Source organism: Leuciscus leuciscus (genome assembly GCF_965113295.1).
Source record: "Leuciscus leuciscus genome assembly, chromosome: 21".
NCBI lineage: Eukaryota > Metazoa > Chordata > Actinopteri > Cypriniformes > Leuciscidae > Leuciscus > Leuciscus leuciscus.
Genome location: NC_138745.1, coordinates 7,239,398 through 7,257,540, shown reverse-complemented (window position 1 = coordinate 7,257,540; position 18,143 = coordinate 7,239,398). Strand labels below are relative to the sequence as shown.

At 36.1% G+C, this 18,143-nt stretch overlaps 2 protein-coding genes and 1 long non-coding RNA gene across 3 annotated transcripts; 1 reads left to right on the top strand and 2 right to left on the bottom strand.

The window, feature by feature from the left end:
* Positions 1 to 1,633: 1,633 nt before the first annotated feature.
* Positions 1,634 to 12,042, top strand: kat7b (K(lysine) acetyltransferase 7b). The gene is made up of 14 exons (XM_082151519.1): positions 1,634 to 1,802; positions 2,196 to 2,343; positions 3,556 to 3,801; positions 3,992 to 4,074; positions 4,303 to 4,386; positions 4,687 to 4,785; positions 5,173 to 5,283; positions 5,618 to 5,809; positions 5,894 to 5,983; positions 6,162 to 6,302; positions 7,498 to 7,591; positions 10,073 to 10,219; positions 10,307 to 10,413; positions 11,509 to 12,042. Exons 1-14 carry the CDS (start codon positions 1,788 to 1,790, stop codon positions 11,608 to 11,610), a joined length of 1,659 nt encoding a protein of 552 aa, XP_082007645.1. The 5' UTR covers positions 1,634 to 1,787; the 3' UTR covers positions 11,611 to 12,042.
* Positions 8,708 to 9,411, bottom strand: LOC309485007. The gene is made up of 2 exons (XR_014201019.1): positions 9,301 to 9,411; positions 8,708 to 9,220 (listed from the first exon to the last, which is right to left on the bottom strand). It is a non-coding gene; the product is annotated as an uncharacterized lncRNA (long non-coding RNA).
* LOC309484986 (uncharacterized protein) lies at positions 11,634 to 16,406 on the bottom strand. Its single transcript, XM_082151563.1, has 6 exons — positions 16,365 to 16,406; positions 13,335 to 13,392; positions 13,052 to 13,136; positions 12,695 to 12,727; positions 12,532 to 12,582; positions 11,634 to 12,417 (listed from the first exon to the last, which is right to left on the bottom strand). The coding sequence occupies exons 1-6, from the start codon at positions 16,397 to 16,399 to the stop codon at positions 12,056 to 12,058; spliced, it is 624 nt and encodes a 207-aa protein (XP_082007689.1). The 5' UTR covers positions 16,400 to 16,406; the 3' UTR covers positions 11,634 to 12,055.
* Positions 16,407 to 18,143: the final 1,737 nt, after the last annotated feature.

The following is an 18,143-nucleotide window of genomic DNA, read 5'->3' as shown; positions in this document are numbered from 1 at the left end:
CAGAAAACTTGTTGCCGTTCATTTACATAACAACAGCCTTTTGGGGACCTAAAAACACAAACCATTGAAAACGGGTTTCAAATTGCTAGTTTTTGAAAATTATGATGTTATCGTCTCCGTGTAAACTACAAAAACATGAATTTGTGAAAACGGTGACGTCATGCGCATGTTTATTACGTGTTTAGTGTATAGGCACGTATAGTGTCTTTACAAAGTGACATCGCCAACTACTGGCCTGGCAGCAGAATACAGCGTTTTTAATCATTTTTGCGGATCGTTGTGAACGGAGATCGTTTTGACAATGTTGTTGTATGCAAGCGAACAATGCAAAGGAAAAACGTTTCTGTTTATAGTGCAGCGTTGTCGCATAAACACACCCTTAAAGCCCATACTTTTTTAAATGAAGAGTTAAAATACAAATCAGTTCAATAAACTTTACCTATATCTGTTTTCTTTTATTTGTGATCAGAATCTTGCAGATATGAAGCAGAAAGAGTTGAAAGGCAGAGGATGTGAATGCCTTTGAGGATCGAGAAGCATAAAATAGAAGGAAAAAATTTAAGTATAAAATCATTCATTTCTTTACATTTAGTTTTATTCTTGTCACAATCAATCAAGCGTTTTGTTTGCTTGTTTTTTCACATGGACTTATTTAAAAAAAAAAAAAATCCGAATCATTATCTCGTTTTAGTGATTCCCTTGCTATTTTTTGTTGTTGTTGGTTATTGACATTCTAATCAGGCTACTTGTCCGGTCGGGCAAGTAAAATTCTCTTGCTTGTCCCTTCAAAAAATCCACTTGTCCCAGACAAGCGTTAATGTCGAGCCCTGGGTTATGTAATATTAAGAGATTCATGTGTTTCCCCTAGAGCTGATGTTAAAGAATCCAGTCATATGTCATTGATAATGATCTCAAAGTGGGGGTCCTACAGCGCCATCTGTAGAGATTGTGTGCATAAGTCAATATTTTGCAATGTAAAATGTAGGCTATATCATTTTTAACTTAGGCTACATTTTTCAATATAGTGACAGTAGCTTAGCAAGTAACTAAAGGTAGGCTAGCAGCACTACTAAATATATATATATAGGCTATTTTTTTTTTTTAGCAGCATGTCAATAACTTATTTATTTATTTATTAACTTATTAAATATATTGACTTACTAACTTAACTGCATTCAAATAGTGAGACAGAGAAGCTGCTCTTTTCAAAACAGTGTACTTTTTTCCACAAAGCTGTACTATTTTATTTATTAAGGATCGTAGTTGATCTGTGAAGGGATTCGTTGATTAATTTAAGAATTTTATGTTTTTGACCTATTCTTAAATTTGGAAAAGGGAGATTTTACCTCAGCAGAATTCATCCTAAATGTATATTAGCCTACAATGATTGCTCTGGGTTTGTAAAGATGAAATTTACCTAGAAGTCAAAGCTACAATAAAATATAATCAAAATGAACATAATCTGAATGAATGTATAAACGAAAAAAAATATATCGTAGTTTATGTTATCAGCACCAATTTCTTAAAACATAAAAAATAAATAAAAAAATAACATTTGACATTCCTCACATTGGTCGGCGCTTCAGCGTCGCCATGTTTTTCGTTTTTACGTCACTTCCGCTGTGATCCTGTGTGGCGCGAGTCGCGAGAGAGTGAACAATTGGCGAGAACAGAAACTCACAAACTTATGAACACATTGCTGCTGTTTTATATCAGATAGCACAGAAGAAATATACCCGTTTGACAAACCTGTAAAAAGGACAGCGTTTGGATTTATCAGACGCAACATGCCGCGGAGAAAGGTGAGAGAAGATGCGAGAATTGCCCAGTCGCCTCAGCGCGGGCTAAATGCTAAGCTCAATGTTTATTTACATTCTCGGACAAAAATAGTGTGTTTCCAATTACTTTATTAAAACTTTTTGTCAACGCTATTAGCGGCTAACATGTTATCGCATGAGAATTGAAAAATGCCGAAGTGCCGCCGAAATGGTGTGTTTTAAAACTGATAATGAAGCTAGTTAGCAATTTGGCTTTAAAACACAACCCAGACTGTATAATAGTAAAATGTTTCCGTTTGACTGTTGTGCTATATGTATGTTGTGAGTGTGTTGTTGTTTGTGTCTATAATTCTTATTTTTATTCTGACCTGTTTACACGTGCATGGTGATATAACTGTGTTAACACCATGTTTGCAGAGAACAGCAGGCAGTAGTTCAGACGGGACTGCTGATTCTGATGACTCTGGAGATCATGAGAAGACTGACAGCTCTCATAGTGAAGCCAATCAGCGCAATAACACCCGTATGACCCGAGCATCACTGCGCCTGAGCCAGAGCTCTCAAGGTATAAACACACAGCTGATGATACATTGGTTTCTCGTGCAGTATGTGCCAGTTTATGGGCTATCAAACTTAAGTGCGAACCTGGTGCGCATCAAACAAGTGGACTCTGGTGTGGTTGGGCTGAAATAAAAACGCAACATGGACCAAAGACATTTAAACAGTCCAAAAACAGGACGTGATGTCTCTAGATGCGACCCTAAAAAAGAAAGTCCTCAAGGATTCCTGGTTTTTCCTCATCATATTTGCAGAGTTGCCCATTACAGTTTGATACAGGTGTCGGGAACTACAGTTAGATACAGGTGTCGGGAACTGCATCTTCTTGCTGCAGATCTTCATTTGTGTGTGACAGAGGAATTCCTGGTGCTGTTTTGACTCCTTTACACATTTAAGCTGGTTGTGAGTTCTCAGTTGGTAAAAATACCGCCATATGTACACACACGCATACAATGAGTGCATTTAGCACACAGTATTATTTTGGCTCCTTTATGTTCGGTAAGTTCCGTTACAGTTTCTTTGTTTTGTATCTTTAGGTTCGGTGTTAAAAATGACAGTGTGAATGTTAAGCGAACCTGGATTAAATGCATCATTTTCTTTTTTGGTCCGCACCAAAAGAACCAAGAGAACCGAACTACAACCACTTTGAATAAAACATGTACTGTATGTGTTTCAGTAATAGATGTAATTACAAATGTATTGTTAGTTTAAAGTTACTTTAGAAAGTACTAGTTCAGGCATTTCACCAGGAATCCACGTAATCGGAAATTTTGCATGACAGCAAAAGATTTACCAACACACATTTTGCATGTAGATTCGCTGCGTTGACCAACAGAAAACTGCTCGATTATTCTTCAATTAATCCGAAATCCTGTAATTTATTCCCAAAAATATAATTATAAACATAAAAATATAATTTGCAGACAGCTTTTCAATTTTCTTTTGAATAAGAAAAATTAAATCAAATGATCAAAAAAGGGACCACTCAAATCACTATCATAGGTGAAAATAAATTAAGAAAAATAAAAAGCAGTGTTAAATGGTATGGCACTATATTCTTCAAGGACATTTTTCTTCTAAATATATTTTATTATAATTATTAAAAGTTACTTATTATTTTTATTTTTAAAAGGTTTTATTATTCCCTGCTGCAAAGCTTTATGTATTATTTATTACCTATACATATGTTTATAAGAAGTTAATTCTGTTCCTGATCTAGATGCTCCTCCGGATGTGAAGCAAGCAGCAGAGAGAGACGAATCTCCCCCCAGGACGCCCACAGGAAACGCACCCTCATCCGAATCAGACATCGACATATCCAGCCCCAATGCATCCCACGATGAGAGCGTGACTAAAGACCAGAAAGACTCTGGCAGCGATCCCTCTCATCGTCCAAAACGCCGCCGCTTTCACGAGAGCTACAACTTCAATATGAAGTGCCCCACACCTGGGTGCAATTCTCTGGGTAATTGCTCTTCAAATTAATTTCCTTTTGCATTTGCTTAATAATCAAATTCAGTGCCAATGGTTTACAAGGGCTTAATTGGAATAAAACAATGTTCGCAGTGTTTTAAAACATTTCAAATTTCACTGGATTGTTTATAGTTAAATTTAAGGCTAAAATCTGTATATTTTTCTGCATTTCTTTTATACAGGACATTTAACAGGGAAACATGAGCGACATTTCTCCATATCAGGATGCCCTCTCTACCATAACTTGTCGGCAGATGAGTGCAAGGTGTGTTTAGCCCAAAGTATACTTGGTTATTTGCTATTATTAAATTGTATCTTTTGGTTACTTTCTTGGATTGAATGAGGTATGATTTAAAAAAAATAATATTTTATTTTTTTGCTTGACTGCTAAATTGCAATGAACATTTAGCGTAAGCATGTGTGCTTTATTCTTTTCTAAATTGTTTAGCACTTTTTCTGTTGTTTATCTTTGTGTGCTTTTCATCTCGATCAGGTGAAAGCCATCGAACGTGAGAAACAAGAGGAAGAGCGCAGTCAGGGGCAGAACGAGGAGAACAGACATGCTACTCGACATCAGGTTCTCACCAAACAGATGTTCGCTCAACACTAAACAAACATCACACCAGCGTGTTAATGCCTCTTAAGTGCATGCATGCTTTTGTACAAAAAAAGACACACTTGCATAAAGTCCTAACGTCAGCAGCGTTTTGCCTTCCATTTTTAAGATGAGATGTGATTGTTTGCAAGCCATAAATTCTGTGGTAACCACAGTGAAGTTATGACTGATGAGCTATGCATGAAGAGCATTATCTGGATGAGACACAAAGTACCTTTTAGTAAAAGTGTGATGTAATTAATTTGCATTGCTTTTCTACAGGCTCCAACTCCAAGACAGGTTCGATATAAAGAGAAGGTCATGGAGATTAGGAAGAGGAGGGATTCTGGCCTGACAAAAGACCAAAAAGAAAAGTACATGGTAATAGTGTTCTCTCAATGATTTTCTAAAATATCTATATTAATGTGTTTGTGTAGTGATATAAGATAAAAAGTGCTGCAGTGATGACGTATTTTTAGAGGCCAGCTCGAAAGTTTCTAATTTTCAAGGATTTTTCCATTGGCTTTTAGATAATTGCAGAAAATAAGCTCTGGGACCAACAAAAGTTTGATTCTTACCCATTTTGTTCTTCATGATCATTTTCACAAATGAATACAACTTTTAGGGAAGTTGCCGCAGTGGGCAAGGAATGAAATTGGTGTTCGGCCAAACACTGTAACGCACTACCGCAGCAAGCCTATGGGGTATAATTATTTATGATGTTTATGTATGTGATTCAACTACATCTGTTCATATTTGATGTATTAGGAGCACAGACAGATACATGGCACCACTCGAGAACCACTGCTGGAGAACATCACCAGTGATTATGATCTGGAGCTCTTCAGAAAAGCTCAGGCCCGCGCATCAGAGGATCTGGTATGATTACACATTCCTCGCACGTCACACTTGACACTGCAAACTCTACCCTTTGGCTTGCATCCCATAAAATTGTAAATAATTTAAGAAAATAATCAGTTGAGATGTAATTTTCAAGTATTTATTAACTGACAGTACAATGTGGTTATGTAATAGATAAAACGCTTTTTGTTGAATTTAGCAAAAATAACTATATGATGGTGTACTGTATCTGTGATATAAAATTACTCGTGCTGTGATTTTGGTTTTACCACCAAAGTTCTTCTGTTACTTTAGCTGAATTAGCTGTATGTATAAATTTGATGTCCAATATTTTTGATGTTTGGTGACGCAGGAGAAACTGCGTCTGCAGGGTCAGATCACAGAGGGCAGTAACATGATCAAGACCATCTTGTTTGGCCGTTATGAGCTAGACACATGGTACCACTCTCCCTACCCTGAGGAGTACGCCCGTCTGGGGCGTCTGTACGTCTGTGAGTTCTGCCTCAAGTACATGAAGAGCCAGACCATCCTGCGTAGACATATGGTATGAAATCTACCTTCCTACCTGCTAAATATATGTGAAAGGAAAGTTAAGTTTGACATTTTCTTTCCTATGGGGTATATGCAGGCCAAATGTGTGTGGAAACACCCTCCTGGTGATGAAGTCTACAGAAAAGGTGCCATCTCTGTGTTTGAGGTTGATGGGAAAAAGAACAAGGTGAGGAATTGATGTTAAATGCACTCATTGTTCATTGTTGTATGTATGCAAAGGGGTTCTGGATGTGTTTGTAGCTTTGTGAAATAGACCATTTCCCCTCTTATATGAAATTCTAGTCTGTTGATGAGTGTTGTCTGCTACATATGAAACTGATATTTTCTATACCTGTCCGAAACAGATCTATTGCCAGAACCTCTGTTTGCTGGCCAAGCTGTTTCTGGACCATAAAACACTGTACTATGATGTGGAGCCTTTCCTGTTTTATGTCATGACTGAAGCTGATAACACAGGCTGTCACCTCGTGGGATATTTCTCAAAGGTAATGTGGTGCTGGAGTCAGTGTATAGTGACTTGCATGATCTGAAATGCACAATAACATAATCACTTAACACATTTGCATTTATGGCCAGTGTCCCACTAGCCTTTTTTTTTTTTTTTACTGATTTTCAGTCATTAGCCTCATTCACATAGACTGAAGTCTTTGCTGAGGTAAAGGTCCACTCCTCTTACAACATCAGAATTGCTTGAAATGATTTAAAGCCAGTTGGTAAGGTGTACTCTTGTGGCGTTGGCCACAACCAGTGAACTGCTTCACATTTAATAACTGACTAGTCAAGGGTTTAAAACCTCCAATCAGAGCTTTTCTGGCTTTTTCAGCTTTTAAAGTTTTAAGATTTTACCAGATTTCATAATGTAAAGAGTGTGTAAATACAAATATTAAAAAAGGTGAAAGTGGATGAGGTAAAATAAACCCTACGTACGAGTTGACATTCTCTTGCTTTGTGCTTGCGTGAAAGTGCAACAAATGAGAACAATTGTGGTTTATCTCAATTTATTATTTGAGCAAAATAATCGTGAATATCTCTTTATTCATTATCGGTTAGCCCAATAATTTATACACATATAAATTAAAGCAGAGGAAAAAATAAGTTTACGAATGTCCTTTTTTCTCAATGAAAATGGTGGATGAACTTTCCACAACCATGAAGAGACAAACACACAGAACACGCATTCAAAAGTCTGTCATCCCTCTTCCATTCTTAATCTGTTAGTTTGACAGACTTCTGAATGGATTCAGCAAAAACTCTTGGTAGCTGTAACAAATTTGACTAAACTAAAGTGGTTAGTGGGATGCTGCTTTAAACTAGGGATTGATTTGACAACAATTGATTTCATTTCTCTGTTTCGATCTGTATGTTTTGTTCTAAATATGTTAGTAATGATCAACTGGTTTGGAGTGCCAATCAACGGGGGTTAATTATTTGAAGTTTTTATTTTAAAGAAATACAAATCTGAACCAGGCTAAAGTGTTTTGTGGGGGTACTAACCTGAAGAGCACTTCACCCTAATTGTGTGCTGAAAGTCTCATAAATCAGCAGAACATGCAAATATAATGCTACGTTTATTTGCATGTTAATTTTGAAAAATGTTAGCCTGTAGTGTCTTTGAAGCCTTTTCCTGTATCGTAACATTGTCAGGAGAGTTTTCATAATTGCTTCTTTTTATTTCCGTAGGAGAAGAACTCGTTCCTGAATTACAATGTGTCTTGTATCCTGACTATGCCACAGTACATGAGACAGGGCTATGGCAAGATGCTGATTGATTTTAGTGAGTACCTGTGATACATCCCTGTCTGTTTTTAGAGCTGGGTGAAATGGCCAAAAAACACTTTGCTTTTCATTTATTATTTTAAAACAAGTGAACAGTCAGTAATAAAATAAGAACAAATACACAAAATACAAGCAGAGATGATTACAAAGTCTAACAGTAGTATTCAGGTACAGAAATTAATAATTTAGCCTAAATGTAAAATAACACTTTGTTCTAGTTAAATCTTTGTTAAAAGCTGTATTTTGTGGTTTTATTAATATTAATGACACGGACAACAGTAGGAAAATTAGCTGTGTGCTGTCACTTAAGACCGAATGCACGGACCGAAAAAACTGAAAATTCGGTTTCTTTCTCAACTGTTCACTAATGACAGAAACGAGAGGATACTTGCAGAGACGGGTATTTTGACAATTTTGTTTTTATGTGTCCGTTCAAGGGCAAGGAAACGCGAAAGAGGAATCAATTCGGTGTTTGAGCACTGTCTGAAATGCGCCTCTCTCTCTCTCTCTCTGTCTCTGTCTCTCTCTGTCTCTGCGCGCACACTCACAGCTATAGGAATCGCATCCGAAGCGTGCGCGCAGAGACAGAGAGAGACAGAGACTTGCCCTTGAACGGACACATAAAAACAAAATTGTCAAAATACCCGTCAAAATGTATATTTTAGTCAGAATTATTCTATTCTATTCTTTAATCTATTTGACGTGCATGTGCACGGCGACGCTCATTCGCTGAAGTCTGTGAAGTTTAGTGTAGACTTGCTTGCATGAGGCTCGCCCACTCCTGACAGCAAAATGGAAATATTTGCATGACTTTCTAACATTTACAGATGGAGAATATACCTGTGAAATGTAAGTTATGCACTGAGGAAAACACATCGCAAACTTATTAAACTGCGTAAATAACTGTCAGAGCACCTGACAGGGCAAGCCTGCTTTAAACTTTGCGCGTTAACTACATCTGAGTTATTTTAAAGCCCGTAATATAAAGCATATCTCATGTCTTTCCGCACAGCAGCATACTTATGTCCTGCACTATTTTTCAGATGTGCTTGTAATGTGGTATTGCCTCATCCTGTATCGTTTTTAAGATATATTTTACATCGTACAAACTCGATATACACAAATCCGGCGAAACACGGAAGTAAAGCAGCGCCGCCATTACTGCGTGCCTTGCTGCTAAGGAAGTAGCGTTGGTCCCGTAGGCGGCTGTAGCAGATGTAGCTGTACGAATGTACAGATTTACGAATAAATGTTATTTTTATCTATTCATCTTTAATTTTGTACAGTAGCCCTGCTGTATGGCTACAACACTTCCCTCGGTCGACCATGCAGTCACAAACTGAATTCGAGAACTTTGCAGTTTTCTCTGTGTATTGTTACTGACACATTATGGTACGAGTTCACTGCCTGTGAAAACCTCACGACACCTTTTAATGTGATGAGCTCATCTGCGAAGGTATGCAGTATCTGGCCAATCCATCCGGAGCTCATATAATTCTGACCTTCAATCAGTGCCCTGTAGTTTAGGTTCTGAAGCTCGCATGCCAGATGATTAATAAAATAATCTTGAATACCTGTAAGCTGCCAACTCTCACGCCTTCACCGTGAGACACACGCAACTTTTCAGCTTTTCACACGCTCTCACGCCACACATCCATTTTCTCACGCACAGAAAAATCGCGAGGCAGAAAGGACACGGAGACCGACAGACTTTCTGTCTATAGACAGCAGATTAGTTATGATATAAAAAAGCTCAGCTCTCAGATTCTGTCAATTTTATTACTAAATTCAAACAATAAATACCGTTTTGGTGTTTGTGAATGTGACGTGAGGGATCCCTAGCAGCACGTGAACCAACTTAATAGTAAATAAACACGAATGAACAATGTTAAAAGTAACAGTACAACTTACCGAAATGTATATTCATCATACACAATATCGATCAATCAGTGTTTTTTTTTTTTTTATTAACGCCCATCCTGTGTACCTAATATTTATCCAAATTAGTCAATATTAAATCAAATCACAAGAATTGAACTGAATTGAAATCCTGAAATTTGTTTCAAGCAATAATAAAAAAAAAAGTAGCTTACCAGAAATTGTACCATATATTATAAACATTGCAACATGTTGTCACTAAACCTAATACAATTCAGGTTAGATACTAAAATGTTTTGACAATCACAATATTTAAGCCCCAGGATCCGCTTTCATTGAAATGTCATTAGAGGGCACCGGCAAGTGTCACACCGCCGTCACTTCGCAGGCACGCAGTAATGGTGGCAGGCAAGATGGCGGCGCCCATAGAGATCGCGGCGGATTTGTGTATACCGCCCCAGCCCTATCTGTTATATTTGTACGAGTTTGCGATTAAGTGCGACGAAGACCTTTATGGATTGAGTGCTGGACATAAAAACTATTGTATGATACTTTTATTCCTCAACACATGCATCACATTGTTTGTTTGTCATGGTTCTAGGTTACCTGCTGTCGAAGGTTGAAGAGAAGGTTGGTTCTCCTGAGCGCCCTCTCTCGGATTTGGGCCTCATCAGTTATCGCAGCTATTGGAAGGAAGTTCTGCTGCGCTACATGTGCAACTTCAAGGGCAAAGAGATCTCCATTAAGGGTGAGAAAAGTTTGTAGGCATGTTTACTATGACATCCCTTTAAAATCCATGCAGGTTTAGCATTGTTTCTTGTTTTCTCCTGTTCAGAGATCAGTCAAGAGACCGCAGTGAACCCTGTGGACATTGTCAGTACACTGCAGTCACTTCAGATGCTCAAGTACTGGAAGGGGAAGCATCTGGTCTTGAAGCGACAGGTATCAGTAAATTATTTTTTTCTTTTTCCTTTTTTTTTAAGAACACATTTACTGCCTACATGTTTTATACATTTGTGATTTGTTTATGATAGGGCTGCTATTTTCATAGGTTGTTGATGATGATTAATCTTTCAATTATTTCTATTCAATTAAAAAAATTAAGCGATTTTATATAAAAATATATATATTTTCTATTAAAAATAAAATAGCAATTACACAGATTTCTGTTCTTGCAGATATATCATTGCATTAAAATACATTTTAATTACTTTTTTTTTGTCCAACAAATAATTTATCAAAAGGAATATTTTAGGCTAAATTATTGTTCACATGCAAGTATGCATGCAAGTAGAGATGAAATGCAATGAAAAATTTCATATCACTATTATAGTGACAAATGATCATGGTTATCAATATTATCACAGTATTGTGAAAATGAACTGGAAAAGGTAATAATTAATTTAATAATAATTAATAACTAATTTAACACATACTAAATGTTCAAATAAAGTTTTGGCAGAATTTTCTCTTTCTCTTTTTTTTAAAATGATAAACCTCACATTTCGGCCTATTTCATCAGGCATTACACAGAGGAATGTAGGATAATATAAAAATCAGTTGGTTCCCCTTTCCTACAATCATTCATTAATTAATTAATATGTTCTTTCATATAATTTCTCACCGCGCTTTGCCTTCCGTCATGTTTTCACACAAAAGGAAACCTACGCAGCATGAGCCGGTTGCTCTGCTTTGCTTAATGATGATTTGTCTTGCTTTAAGAACAAGCTTTTTTTGTGATTTTAAAAGGGTAATTTTACAGGAAGATTACGTACTGTATGTGCTAAGGGGGAAAACACCTCGAGCTCACAAAACTGCACAATCTGTCAAAACACCTGGCAACGCAAGTTACTCGGTTAAAATCAGTACGTTTTAAGGTACAATGTAGATGTATGGTTATAAGATATGGTTATAAGTAAATTATGTATCCACAGCTGCCTTTTTCCCCACAAGTTTAACAGGATTTGTGTTAGCCATTTTGTTTTTTTTCTGTGACAAACAGTGATTCTTTTTTTGTTTTGTTTCTGAATGGCACAGGACCTGATTGACGAGTGGAAGGCCAAAGAGACCAAAAGGGGCAACAACAACAAAACCATTGATCCCAGCTCTCTGAAATGGACCCCTCCCAAAGGAACCTAATGGACTTACGTTACATTTCATACTTAACTGCCGTTAAATATTTTTATGACTCCATCAGTAATGGCTTTTGCAATGGCTTCAGCTGTTAGTCATTTTTCGTCTCTTTTTATGTGCCCTTTGTAACTCTCTGGAATCTCTCACTTTTGTTTTATACAGTGCTATTTATTTTTTTGATGTCTCTGGCCAAAGTATTTTCTTTGCCCCAACATATATTTTAAAATTAGAAGTATTTTGAGTTTTTAAAAGCAAAAAAATAGTTTATCATCAATAGAATGTAAAAAGAAAATGGGGCCTTACAAAAAAAAAAAAAAAAAACTTTAGATTTACATTGATAACACATTCTTAATTTTCTTCAAACATGGTTTCTTGGTTTATATGTGAAATTTTTTTCATGTAAATCAGAACCGGGGAAAAAAAGAACTGTCATTTTTGATAAATACTTTTATTATGTCACATTTGATATATTAAGCAAGACATTTACTTGCTTAAAATTGCTCACAGATGATGTTCTCATTAAGTGTAATGTTGGTGCCAGTGAAGAGTCAAGAATAATTGTATACTGATACACAGAGGCCAGTGAAGTCTGTAATACAGCGTTGGAAAATGTCAGTAGTACTGCAGTCTGTCCCATTCCTCTTGAAGATCTGCTGTGTGAAGAACATGATTTCAGATTTATAAACTGCTGGTTCATTTTATCATTTTTGCATAAATGCAGTTCTGATAACAGTGTTGTACCTGTTTGTTTGTTCAAATCTGCAGATTTGTCCATTGCTGTACTGGTCTCTGGGATTGTTCTTGTGACAGCACCTACAGATTAATATAATCAAATTTACACCAGGTATAAACCTATGCAGCATAGAACCAACAGTACTAAATTAAACATTATATTGCTGGTGTAAGCAGAGCTATGTAAAGCCATACCTCCTAAAGATCTCTTGCCCATGAGTCCCACAAACATGTCCCCCTTATGCCCTTTGAGGAAACCAAGTTTAGACATTCAGACAATGGCCAAAATTAATCTGTTGAGATGTAAATATGCTATTCTATTTAGCAGTTTTTAATTCAGATATGTGCATTTACTCACTTCTTCGTTCCATTTTCACAGGCTGGAGATCTCCTAGAACAAGTAAGGGAAATAAGATTATGTATATATAATGAAGTAAAAAATGCAATCTAATTTTTAGTATTTATTTTAATTGTATTTTTTTTTATAAATTGTTGCCAGCATAACTTGGGTAGAAAAATAATTTGACAAGGCCTAAAATACTGCATTAGAAAGTTAAATATTCAAAACCTAATTAGTTGTTAAAAAATTATTTTAAATTAGACTCCACAATATTTTTTTGTAATGATTACAATACAACATATATTTCAAATTGTTAGTAGAATTTGAGTAAAACATTTAATCCCAGAGCCAGCAAAAGCAAATCTGAAGTCTTACCGGAGCGTTTTCCCATTAACCCATAAAACGGATGAGATTTGGATCTCTTTAGTAGACTGGCGAGTGTCTCCTCCACTGGTTCATCCTGTGTTAACAACCAAACCATTTTGATAGTGGATGTGAAAGGAACATTGCATATCCTTTTAGTTTTAGATGAAAAATAAAACATTCTTTTAGCACTAACATTTGTAATGGATATAATCTCATTTATTCATCATAACCGTAATGATTACTTAAATGAACAATCTGCTTTAAATAAATGTATGCAGAAATCATTACTCACCTCCCAGTTATCTGCAATCCAGTGGTCTCTGTTTAGAGTGAAAGACAATCCTTCAACACTGTAGGCAAGAGCAAGTATGGTGAGCATTAATGCTGAGAGTTTACAAATCTCCATAAGGACCAAAAATGTGGAATTACAAGTATTATATATGTTTTTTTGTTTTTTTTTTAACACTGACAATGAGCTTTAAAATACAAAAGAAAACTTTCTCAAATATTAGATTTTTCCCAGTCGCTATAGTCTGTCCAGCTGGCAGGAGGGTCTGCTGAAATCAGAGGTCTTTTCTGTTAGTGGTGGCTGCATTTATATCCATACGCCTGCCAACCCCCTCCCAAATCACGTCACCATCCCTCTGCCATAACCAATTCAATACCACTTTAAAAAAGGTATAAAAAATAAATACCACTTGACTTAAATGATAAGTGACTCCATTTTTTGATCCAGGATTAATCGACGCATCACACGTCAATGAAAATGCAAAATAATTCATGACACAATGTTTGATTTTCTTTAAATGTTATTTAATCCATTATTAGGTCCTTTTATGGAGGTAGAGAATCATGGATATAAGATGTACAATATTGCATTACTCCCTTAAAAAAAAACTAATTGCATTAGTTATTTTTATGGAAAGTAATGAGTTGCGTTACATTTGCTTTACTTTTTCTCACCTGAGCTGGGCTTACTTGTTTTTGTGTTTTAATAACAAAAATGTTTTGGCAGATTTATAGGTACTTTCGCACCAGAAATGAACAAGCCTCAGGCTGGAGGAAATGCAAATTCACTCCTGTACAGTAGAGGGCGCCGCTCAAACAAACATTTCAGCTGGACCGCAGAAGAATAAAATGCAGGAGAAGCAATAAAAACCCCCCAAAATTAAACCAAATGTGATTTTTATCTAAGCCATTTTTGTTAGGTTGAGTCGGATCATCGAAGTTCAGCAGCAAAGACGGTTAATAAAGTGAGACTAAATACATAAAGTATATTTGTGTTATTTTACATTTAATTATTGCAGGTTTGTGTAATATTCTGACTTTGCATTTCATTGTTTAATTAATTTTGAGGAATACTGAATCTGTTTTTGTGCAAGTGAGATGAGTACATGCCTGCTCACATTTAGTCTAGAACTACAATAACCGTCATGTTAACACGGCGCACACAACTGCACTTAGTCCTGATTTCTCTCAAAATGTGGACAGGAGAGCTGTCAGTCAATAAATGGGAAAACAAAGTAACTTGGGTTACTTATTTGAAAAAGTAACTCAGATATTTTGTTGTAATTTTAAAAGTAATACGTTACTATACTAATTACTTGAAAAAAGTAATCTGATTACATAACTCACGTTACTGGTAATGCGTTACTTACCCCCAACACTTATGACTTCGTAATTAATAAGTGCACTGTGGGATAAACATACAAAGCTTATAATTATATTTCTGACATTTTGTTTTCTGAGCTAAACAAATTGACTAATGTGTCTATGATACTGTAACAGGGCTTGGCAAACAATCCCTTCTGTTGCGCAAGTAGTGTTGACTAAGTACTTAATCGTTCAGTAAGCTCTTTTCACATATAAGATCCCTGTAAGCAAAAGCCCATTGCTTTCAAATGAGCCTGGGTTTACAAAATCAGCAAACTCAAACTGTTCAAGGAATTGTTTGAGTAACTACTGCTTACTGTAACTTGTTATACCACTTAATGGTTGAAAAGTGATTTAAATTAAGTATTCTGCTGAAAAGTGATTCAGATGGTTTAAAGTGTCAGTCCTATGCATCATCATTTGGCTTTGTTTAAATGATTCAGGTTCATAAGGTTCATGTGGAATAATATCTTCTGGACAGTGTCTGTTATGAAACTCACTTTTTGATTGCAAACCACTAGAACAAGACCGTTTTATATCATTAATTCATGCTGAGGGTTGACCTTTTCTTCATACTTTTCTTCAAGCTTTTCTTCATACGTATGTCTCTATACAATGCATATAATGGTATCAAAATTAAAAGTGAGGATTTGATTAAGTCAATGTCTGAGCAGCATCTTTCCAGAACGCATTAATTGTTTATTTGAAGCAATTTAAATGTACTTATTAAGTACTTCAAAAGATTGACGCATTGTTTGTGTTCATCTGACAATTAGATATGAAAATTGTTTTTTAAATTCCAAATGACTAACATATCAGGCATCGCAAAAACACCTCTCACTGAAACCTAGATGACACACCGGATTTGTGCTCTTTGATCTCACCACAGGTGCTTAACAAAGCAAGAAACCAATTTTCGATAATTTCACCTGAACGCCACTCATGCGCTTCCAAGCCCACATAGGTCTAACATTGAGTGCTGAATCAAAAAGAATCAGAGGCTCTTCATTTGCATATGAAAACTGCTTCATTCAATGGGGTCTGACAATGCTGACACCATATTACCATGTTATACTCAGGGTTATAGGATGGAATATACCATCGAAACGATCACCATTACGACATGCACACTCAAAAGAATTAGGCCTAAATTTAAGATGAATGATTTGAACCGCATACAAAACGTCCATCCATTGCATGTTTTAACATGTTAGTTTAGTAAGTTGATCAACTTGATAATGAAATGGGTAAGATTTCTGAAATAGTACTAATAAACTGAATGTGTGTTAAATACACAATAACCAGGTTTATATGTTTATCATCAGTAAATCCAGTTGATTTCAATCTCATACTTTTTAACTAATTGCATATTGCTTGTTCCACAGCTATATTTCAACCATGTTCATACTTTCTAACTGAATCATTTTAATTGATTTCACAAAGATTTATGCAGATTCTAATGAATTTTTAGTAAATGCATTTTGTAAATAAATAAATAAATTGTTATTAGCGACACTGGTGGCCGACACGTGAACTGCTCGCACTCGTGCACGCGTAAAGTACAAGAGACTGAACGTCAACGTGCTTCAATGCCCCGCCCCGATGTATTCACAGCACAGTTCTTTTTCGTTTTTTGCTTAAATGTAAAAAGAAGTTGAAAACAGCCTACCTTTGAGTTTGCTGTGATATACTTTTAACGAACATCCCGACGCTTGGGACGTTTAGATGCTGTGGCTTTCCTCTCAATAACAAAATAAACACAAAACAAAAATGCAGCAGCAAAAAAGCAGCCGTTAAGAAAGCATCTGATCATAGCGACCTGGATATGTTTGCACCACCGCTGCAATTCACCGGCTTCTATCGACGGATGAGGTAATACAACTTACACTGTTACAGTTTGATTACAAAGTAGGCCTAGGCTATATTTGAGAATATATAGATAGATAGATTATATATGTGAGAGTTTGAATTAATCCCTTTATTTACACGCAAATTTACATTACAGTAGCTTTCAGCATATTCATATTCACCTGAATATTTTATAAGTGTCCATTTCATGTGTCATAGAACGAGAGGCTCTCAGGAGCATTCTTTTGATTTTCCCTCCAAAAACGTCCCGAATCCTTCACATAAAAATCAGTCTACAGGCTCCATCCGAAATCGCATTCCTTCCCTACTAGTAGGTGAAAAACAGTATATTAACAGTAGCCTACTCATAAAGAGAGTATAATACCTGGATGGCCTACTACTTCCGGCAAGATTCTGAAGTGTTCATGAACACTTTCCCATGAGGCCACTGGAGAGGATTTGTGAATGGCAGTGACTGGTCCCTTTTTTCATATTTCCTGGTTTCTCAGAAGTGGAAGTCATCAGTTGGGTAAACTTCTATAGCGGTGAATGAGACTAAATATATTTTTTTGTGTTCCCATTTGCTCAAACATGGCGAATGCAGCACGTCCAGATCCAGATTACATTCATACTATGTAGAACATACTTTTTAGCAGTCATGAAATAATTACTTATTCAAAATAAGTATCTACTCAAGAGAGTATGCGATTTCGGACACAGCCGACAACGTAGGAAGTCGGGAAAGGGTCTCATTTTTAAGTTTCGTGACAAGCTGTTCGCACATTAGCAATCAAATGTGATTAATACTTACATAGCCCCTTTAAGCTTACTATTTTATGTTAAAATAGTGTAATTAAATGGATGGATACTTTATATGCACTTCAAATATATAATTCATACATTTAAAGGATTCAATATTTTTTGAGTGCATTAACCTGTACATTTATAATTGTATAGTAAATGAAATGCTTTATGCTATAGTAATCTTTATACACGTTTTGAGGTCAGCTTTTCCGTTCTCTTGAGGAGTGTCGTGTGCTCTTGGTGGGAAATCGTGACTGGGAATCTGTATGTCTTGATTGCATCTACTTTGACCCCATGACATTTCCTGGAGGTCTTTCAATTTCTTTTGTCCATCATCTGATTGCCGATATTGTTGCTTTTAGTAGATGTAAGGAGACAATCTTTGCCTTTGTAGCTGTAGTTCATCTTGTCCTGTAATTTCCAAGGATCAGACAGTTGTATCTGAATGCATTGCAGGATCAGGTTTGCATTGATAGGAGTGGAACAGTGTGTGCTGGAACATGTTTTTATCATCCTTTAAAATGGATCATGTTCAATTTCTATGAGATTGAAAGTCATCCAAAACTTTAAGAATGTACCAGCACAGCTCAATCAGAATATGTTCTGTTAACTCAATGATTTGAGTGTCGACTTGCAAACGTTATTCAAATTTCTTTTGAACGTTTGATCATTACCGTTCATGGGGTTTTCAGGGAAATAATGAGCTACAGTCAGCTAAACAATCCAATAGGAAAGTAAAATCACAAATGAAAATGATAAAACTATTTTATCATATTTGATACAGACCTCTAATTGT

Coding starts and splice junctions, on each gene's coding strand:
- kat7b (XM_082151519.1), top strand. Junction 4,786..5,172: donor ACCAAAAAGAAAAGTACATG/GTAATAGTGTTC, acceptor TTGATGTATTAG/GAGCACAGACAGATACATGG. Junction 6,303..7,497: donor TCGTGGGATATTTCTCAAAG/GTAATGTGGTGC, acceptor TTATTTCCGTAG/GAGAAGAACTCGTTCCTGAA.
- LOC309484986 (XM_082151563.1), bottom strand. CDS start 16,399: ATGTTCGTTAAAAGTATATCACAGCAAACTCAAAG. Junction 13,137..13,334: donor GGATTGCAGATAACTGGGAG/GTGAGTAATGAT, acceptor TTGTTAACACAG/GATGAACCAGTGGAGGAGAC. Junction 12,418..12,531: donor GGGCAAGAGATCTTTAGGAG/GTATGGCTTTAC, acceptor ATTAATCTGTAG/GTGCTGTCACAAGAACAATC.